Source organism: Hydra vulgaris, chromosome 07, assembly GCF_038396675.1.
Source record: "Hydra vulgaris chromosome 07, alternate assembly HydraT2T_AEP".
NCBI lineage: Eukaryota > Metazoa > Cnidaria > Hydrozoa > Anthoathecata > Hydridae > Hydra > Hydra vulgaris.
Window position 1 is genome coordinate 11,087,969 of NC_088926.1, and position 9,196 is coordinate 11,097,164.

The window sequence follows — 9,196 nt, forward strand, 5'->3', positions numbered from 1 at the left end:
TAACAATTATAAAAATATCATCAATATCACAAACTCGTGATAACGAAATATTATAAAGAGTATTATTAAAAGCCTTTGAATTAAAATTAACAACTGCTTTATTCATTGTACATCCTTGCGCTTTATGAACAGTAAAAGAAAAAGCTAATTTTAAAGGTAAACCTAATCTTGAGCCTACGGCAGTAGGAGAACAATCTAAAATCTCTTCTTTAACACATTCAATTTGACTTCTTTTCCATTCAGATTGACCAAACAGCATCATTTTCTATTAAAATGACTGTACCAACAACACTATTGCACAAACCTTCTTTAACATTGATATTTCTTACAAGCATAACAATAGCACCAATTTTAAGATAAACAGCTGCTGAAATCTGAAACGAACATTGTATGTTTGGATTTTTAATAACATCTTTACCATAAAACCAATAACCTTCGTGCTTTATACTCTTCCTTTTTTTATTATTATAAATATCGACTTCCATATTTCTAAACAATATTCTTGTATATTTATTATTCAAATTTTTATCTTTTTCAAAACAACGAGTCATAAAATAATCAATAGTTTGGTCTGAAACTTGTCCAAAACGTATTTCATTTAAAGCTCCAAAAAATTGTGCATCTTCTTTTTGTCTAAAGCATTCAGTTAAAACCAAAACTTGTGTCATGTATTGTTGCCATATTTTAGATTTAAAAACAAATTCTTCTTTAATAGGTGGTAATTGAAAAAAATCACCACAAGCAATAACTTTTATACCACCAAATAATTCATCATAACATTGTTTAATTTCACAAGCTATTAAATGTAATAAATCGAATGTTTGAGCGTTAATCATTAAAGTTTCATCAATAATTAAAACATCAGTTTCCAACCACATTTTTTCAATGTCAGGGTGCATATGTCGTTTATAATAATTTTAACTTTTAACACCTGTTTCTATACCGGCAAAAGCATGTATAGTAACACCATTTAATAAATGAGCTGCTTTTCCTGTACTTGCTGTAATATGTATTGTTTTATAAATTTGTGTACTTTGAGCAATTTCTTTCACAATATAGCTTTTTCCACAACCAGCACCTCCAGTAATAAAAAAATTCATTCCTTTATCAAGCCATTGAAGCACTTGTTGTTGTTGTAAAGATAACATTTTTTATTATTTGCTGAAAAATAAAATTTATTTTGAATATAAATACATTACAGCATATTTTACAAAAAACATCATATATATATTGTTCCTGTCAACGATTTTTTCCAGTTTGCATTGAAAACTGTCTTATCCATTAACAAGTGACAAAAACTTTATAGTCAATATTTCATCCTCACTCAAAACGTTTTTTTGTTCATTTAATAACTTGAGCATTTTTTTACTTTCACTTTCTTTTATTTTATTCATTTAAAAAAAATTACATATAATTCACTTGTTCAAAACATTTTTTACAATATATAAACGAACAACTTCGTTTCCGAATTTCAGAATATTTAAATTCATAGCAATCTTCACATTCATTTAAATAATGTTTACAACTTTCAATTTCAAGACATTTTTCTTTTACATGCTTTAATAAATCTTCTTTAGATAAATTTTTATAAAAATAATAAAAACTTTCAAAATTCAAATTCAAATAAACACGATAATGTATTTTAATGTATTGAAACACCATCAAAATTAATATAGAAGGTATTCTTCGAACTTCTTCAATAAAAAAACCATCCCATTTGTAATTCAAAAAACATAATCTACATGATTCGCGTAAAGTTTGTCTTGAAGTAAATGCGTGCTGTCTAATTTTTTCCAAAGTCTCTAGATGCTTTTGATTGAATTTGTATATGCTTTTTATTAAAAAATCCAAGTCATTTTCTGTTAGTTCCAATTTTTTATTATGTAATCTAAAAAAAAACAAATTTTATTATAAAAAATTTTTTATTCTTCATATAATGAATTTATATGTTTATATCTCCTTTCAGAATCAATAAATTCTGAACGTAAAATCTCAATCTTGTTCTTTTTACATTTGAAACACATATTGTTCGTTTGACATGGACATGATGACAAACAAAGAATTTCGCTTTTATGATAATCGTATGTATTCTTTGACAAATATTCTGATAAAACAATCTTTTTTGCTACCAACATAATATTAGTTTCCATTTTTTTTATGTAATCTAAAAAAATTTGTTTTCAAAAAAATATAAAAAATTACAAAAAAATAACTTAATTTGCTGTTTCCATTTGATATTTGTTCACGAAATCGTTGTCGTTTATATATTTGTTTAGTTTTATACATATTTCTCGACAAGTGCCACATGCTTCAAAATCGCAAAGTTCTTGATAAGTATCACATGGAACGGAATTACAAATCACACAATCGTTTGTAGAAAGCATACATTTTTCTATTTCACCACTTGCATCAGGTTTTGCAACATAATCTAATAAACCATCAAAATCAAGATCTTTCTTGACTACTTCTCTATATAAATCAAATTCTTCAAAGCTTGTTTTAGACATTTTTTATTATATAATCTAAAAAATAATACAAAATGAATCAATATTAAAAGCCATTATTGTTATTATAAAGACTTTCTCTTGATTCATAAATAAAAATGTCATTCTTTTTATCTGTACATTCTGAATACAATTGTTCTAGACAATTACATTTAAACATTTCTTCTATTTTATATTTATGAATAGGAAAAGTCATGTTTAAGAAATACTTTGTAAAACCACTCTTGATAGAACTTTTAAAATCATATTGTAATATTCTTTCACTGTTTCCACTAAATAATCACAACATAAACAAAGAAGTTTGTAATCGTCGTATTCTTGACATTGACAATTAGCTAAAAAACCAATCCTTTTTTTTTTGATTTTCATAAATTTCCAAGGATTGTTCTTTAGTTAAATCGACTTTATTTGAAGCTTTCAATATAATGTCTTTGAGTTTCATTTCCATATTTTTATTATGTTATCTAAAAAAATTTTTACATAATAAAAAATCCTACCAAAAAAATCAAATCCAAAAATTCTTCTTAATTCAACATAAACATGACAAGTATTCAAATTACAAAATACACAAATAGGAGAACAATCACATTGTGCAATTTTACAAAGAGCTTTGTATACAAAATCACGTTTTTTACAAATAACATGGAGTAATGCTTCCATACAGTTTATTTTTTTTGCAACTTTTTCACATATTTCCGAATCGTGTTGCCTTAAAACCTATCCTGAAAATGCCAGTTCCGCTAATCCTTGTAATAAAATTTCTTTTTCATTTTCCAAGATTTCTTCTTAATAATTTATAACTCGGAGTTCTTCTGCTTTTATTTGATGAACTTCTTTTACAAAATGACCAAATTGATCTTGCGGCATTTCTTTACGAGCACTCGGTTGAAATTCTTCTATTTATAATAAAGGCATAAAGGAAACATGCTTAAACTTTTGATAATCTTCACGAATGATAGTATAACCATCTTCTATTATATCGAGAAAAAGAGGTACAAAGTCCTTATGTACAATTTTATCGTTAACGACATCGTAACCACCATCTTTATTTTTCTCAATTTCCATTTCAAAAACTACATCCATTTTTTTTATTATGTAACCTTAAAAAATAATTTTCACAAAATTTATAATATAGTATATATTTTAAATATTTCAAGTACCCAATATTTAAATTTTTTTTCTTTAATATATTGTCGAATTAAATCTAAATTTCTTTTACAAGAATTACAAGGTTTGAAACCAGAACAATTTTCTTCGTTGCAAGAATCCACATTTTCTCTCATTTCTTTTATCGTTGGACTATCATCGTGAAAAACAGCCACGTCTAACAAAAGCTTTGTAATTAAATTTGCAACATGATATTCAAAAGACATTTATTATTAAATCTAAAAAAAATACAATAAAAAATTAAAAAAAATTATTTTTATTTATAAAAAATTTTCTTTGAATGATCATTCATTGCATAAACAATTTTAGTCTTTCGACAATCTGGACACAATTCTAAAAATTGATATAATGTTGGTGGTGGTGTCATAAAACTAATGGATGCTCGTACTATTATTTTTACCATTTTTTTAGTATGTAATTTAAAAAAATGAACCAAATTATCCAAAAAATTTCTTTCATTGTATTCAATTCATTCTTTGCATTCAATTCATTCATTGCATAATTAATTTTAGGCTTTTGAAATTGTTTAAATTGTACAAATGGATATGTTGTTAGTGCAGATGTCAGAAAACTATTGGATGCTCGTACTACTATTTTTACCATTTTTATATGTAATCTAAAAAAAAATTAAAAAATGAATTTTATCACAAATCTAAACAAAAAGTACTCAAAAAATTCCATTGTTTTTAAAAATGATCGTTGTAATTCTTCACGAAAACGTATTGTTTTTTCAGTCTTATTTTCAAAATAAAAATAATTCATTATTTCTTTGCGGAATTCAGGAACATTTTTTCAATATACTCAAACATAGCCACATCTCTTTCTTTTTGTTTTTCTTTCTCTTCTGCTATTTCTCTTTTAAGCCATCCAATATTTTCTTGATTTGTAGTAAATAATTTGTACATGGTTTGCATATGCATTTGTAAAGTTTTTAATCTGTCTTTAAAACAATCTTTCTCAGCATCTTCTCGTATTAATTTAATCATTTCATCCATAGCTTTTTTTAATCTGTTGGCATGAAAATTTTTAACAAAATGTTTAACATCTTCACCATATTTAACAAAATATTTTACTGCTTTATATTCAACAGCAATATCTGCATTAGGCTTATCCAACTTTTTATATTTATAAGATATGTACTTTCCACATTTAAATTCTTGAAGGAAATCCATTTTTATTAGTTAACCTAAAAAATACAAAAAATTTAAAGTCCAAAGTTTAAAAGACAAAAAATTTACTCGTTAAAATACAAAAATTTAAAGTACAAAGTTTAAAAGACAAAAAAAATTTACTCGTTAAAATATTTATAAAAGTAGTGATGAAATAATTTCTAATTGTTTTTTTTAACATTAATCTTTCTTCATGCTTAGATAAATAAATAAAATATTTCATCTCAACATTAGTTTTTATATGCAATAACATAGCTTGATCTCGTCTGTTAAATTCTTCTTTTTCTCTCGATACAATAAAATTATCTTCTTTGATTGCAAGATTGGAAATCGCAATCATATAAGTTAACATTTCTGTTAACAAATTTCGCAAATTTACATTTTCTTTTAAAAGTGCACTGTTTTCATTTATCATTTCTATTATATTTTCAATCTTCTTTAATACTTCGTCTTGATGTTCATCCATATTTAAAAATTCTTCCAGGATAACAAAATAAAAATAAAATTCTTGAGATATTTTTTGCAAACAATGCCATAATTCGTTTTCAGAATGATGTACTCGCTCGTATTTGGTAATCCAATTGATATTATCTTCGTTCCAACTATTTTTTTTAATACAAGTATTCATTTTTTAATTAGTTGTCTAAAAAAAATTTACAATAAAAATTATAATTAAATAAACAAAACACCATCATGAAAATAATACTTGTATTTATTGTTCTTCTTATTAAAGATTTAAAACATTCTCTCAAAAATCTTCTACAATTTAAAATTTTTTTTATCGTTTTCTGTTATTATGACATTATTTTTCTGATAATGAGGAAACAAGTCGATGGAATTATTACTCTCTATAAACAAATCCAACTTTCAGATACATGTTGTGTATTTTAATATCATCCCAAACATAAGACAATAAACCTGTATCTATATCTCGAACACAATTTTACATTTCTTTTAATTTTTCTTTGTTCGTTTTATTCATTTTAGTAGGATCGACAATTTGTAAAAACTCTAACATATCTTTAAACATTTTATACATAGCATTGCTCTCTTCTTTAATCAAATCCCAATTATTTATTTTTTCAACAGTTTCCATGTTTTCTTTAGTTGACCTAAAAAATAATTACAAAGTAGCAGAAAAATTATTAAAGTTACATTCTAAATCATGAGTTTCTTCAATATGTTTATAAGGAAAATTTAACAAATCTAAAAAATTTTCTTCAATAAATCTTAATTCCTTAAAGTAATTTTGAATAAAATCGATCTTTTCTTTTAAATTCATTTTTGGTAAAAAGTCTAATTCCATAAGACTTAAATCGTGTCTAGTTTATTTATTATTACATTTGTCACAAATCCGAGTAAAAATTTCCAAATATGCATTTCGTTCATTTAACGAAATACTTTGAACCGTTTGCATAAAAAATATCTTCATATTATTAAAATCATTAACCACTGAAATAAATGAATTAGTTTAAAAACTTATGACGTATTAATATATACTTGCTAATCGATAATATTGTTCTTGATCATGACGCAAAATAGTATCCCAAGATCCTTTGATATTATAACAGCAATTCATTTTATTAATTTTCTAAAAAAAATTTTTTAATTGCAAAATTATTTACAGTTTTTTTAAAAAATAAAATAATTTCTAAATACCTTATCCGTGACGTAAAGCAAGTTCAGTAAAACACAACAAACATTTTTCCACGACAAAATAGATAAATAAAACAGCAAATACTCTACATAATATAGCAAACATTATTAGTTGACTAAAAAAAGTGAATTACAAATTAATAGTTAAATTGATAAAATCATATTCTAAATGAGTTTCTGCAATATACTATAACCAAAACTTAATAATTCTAAAAAATCTTCTTCAATAAATTTTAATTTATTTAAATCATCATCCATATTTACTTCATTGTCAACAGAAAATTCTTTTAAAAAATTTTCTGAATTTTCACATTGTCGAATACAAGCAAAAATAAACAAATATGCATTTAGATAATTTAACGAAATATTTCCAATAGTTTGTTTAAAAATCATTTTCATATTATTGAAATTATCAAGTGCATCACTAAATAAAATAACTTGTTGATTTTCTATATATCCAAGTATTTTTACTAAACGAGAATGTTGTTTACGATCGAGTTTAAAAATACTATCCCAAGCATGCTTGATTTCATATTTTTTACGAAATAGTTTTAAATTAGTATTCCAAGGATGTTCGTCTTCATTCATTTAATTAGTTGTTTAAAAAAAATTTGCAAATTATTACAATAAAAAAATTATTTAATTTTACACTTGATATGCAAATTATTTTCTAATAAATATTCGTCAATATCTGATTTTTTCACAAATTCACAATAACCATAACCGCAATTTTGTCCATCTTTTGGTGGTCTTTGAAAAGCTACATTGTTTTCTGTAAGAAAAAATGTTTTAATTTGTTTACCATGTGGTCCACAAATTTTTAATGTTACGTTGTGATTTAAAAAAGGCCATTTTAAAACGGCGTCATAAGGTGTAGATCTCATTATAATATACGAACCTATTTCTTCTTTATTATGATGATCACATTTTATATTAAGCGATAATTTCATTAAAAATTGATAATTTTAAAAATAAAATGGTACGCTATAACAATCTTTGCTCTCGTTTTTAAATTGTTTATGAAAATTTTCAAAAACCCATATTTTGTTACCATTACCATCATTATTGTGCATTTCTTCTAAAATGGACAAACGAAATTCTAAATCATTTTTTTTATTATTATAAAATCTGTTCAATAGAAAAGTTGGATTGTCAGTAAAAATGGTAAATGCAGGTGTTATATTTTCTTTTTGCGTTTTTTGTTTTACATAAAAACCATCAAATTCAATTCTATCTGCCATAATTTTTACTAATCTAAAAAAATTACAAAAAAAATATAATATATGTCTGAATTTGTTCCATATATTCTACATGTCATGTAGAAAATGAAGAATCAAATTTAATCATTTTTAAAAAAAAATTATACAAAAATTATTTTCCCGTAGAACCAAAGCCACCTTTTTTTTCAACGTTTTTAATCATTGACATTGACACTTCACGACAAGAACATCCATCAAATTCTATTACTTTTTTTATAGCTTAAAACATTTTCACAAACCCCATTTGAGCTACAGCATCTCCAGGTTTAACCATATATTCTTCTTTCGAATGATTAATTAGTAACACTTTAATTTCACCTTTATAATCAGCATCTATTATTCCTGGAGAGTTCTACACGACAACACCATATTTAAAAGCTATACCTGATTTTGAAAATATGCAACCTACTAAATCAGAATCTATTGATTTGATATATACTCCAGTACTTACTAAAATACGTTCATTGGGTCGAAGTGTATATTCAATTTTACTTCTAAGATCAAAACAAGCGCTTTTTTTTGTTTCATAAAAAGACCATTCTAGTTTATCAATTATTTGAATCTCTTTAATCTCTTTTGCTTAATAAGAAGAGCCTTGATTACATTTATCCATTTGAAAAAAAAATTATATTTTTACACTACTGCTTACTTTGGCAGAAGGTGTTTGAACAATACGTTTTTTCCACTTTGTATATAAAAATGGAGTCATGACAACTTAATCTATTTTATTAAAATAGAATTAAAGTATCAAAGTACAGAGTTTAGAGTTCAAAGTTTTTTATCACACCACACTTTAAACTTTGAACTTCTATGACATTTTTCACATTCTTTAAAAACTTGTTTAGTTCTTGTTTTTTTAATCTCTCTTTTCAACTCAAACAGTATTAAAGAAGCTCATTTTAATTTAAAAATTTATTCAAAGCACAACTAAACAAAATGTCAGAGTTTGAAGTTGTTTATTGCAATGATAACACCTTTGTCAAATTTGCAGAATTAGCTTCAGCTACTTTGTGGCTTATTGATTTAAAAAAAGAAAAAAATGTAAAAGATAAACAATATTCAACTGTTCCTCTCAAACCACTTGCGCAAGTTAACTATATTAAAAAAGAATTAATCTACAAACCAAAAAACGAGGGCTGCAAAATATTATTTCCATGGAAATAAAGAGATATGTGTGATCTCAACAAAACAAATTATTTATTCAGATCTGAACTGAAATTAACTAAAGACGACAACAAATTTAAAATGGTCAAAGGCAAAATTACTAATAATGTAGTCTTTAAATTTAATCACAACAAAATGACAAAAAAAATTTTGGAAACTTCGATGGATGATATGCAAGCTGCTCAAAACAGAGCTTACCTAACTGTGGCTTATCCTAAAACGTATATAATAAAATCTGTCGAGTTTAACGGTTATATAATACGTTTAGCAAAAGAAG

General features: G+C 24.6%; 1 protein-coding gene across 1 annotated transcript; it reads right to left on the minus strand.

Annotated features, from left to right (window-relative positions):
• Positions 1–239: 239 nt before the first annotated feature.
• On the minus strand, positions 240–899 carry LOC136082573 (ATP-dependent DNA helicase PIF1-like). The gene has a single exon (XM_065801984.1). It carries the CDS (start codon positions 897–899, stop codon positions 240–242), a length of 660 nt encoding a protein of 219 aa, XP_065658056.1.
• Positions 900–9,196: the final 8,297 nt, after the last annotated feature.

Excerpts from the sequence above, each read along its gene's own strand:
- LOC136082573 (XM_065801984.1), bottom strand. The coding sequence starts at position 899 with ATGCACCCTGACATTGAAAAAATGTGGTTGGAAACTGATGTTTTAATT.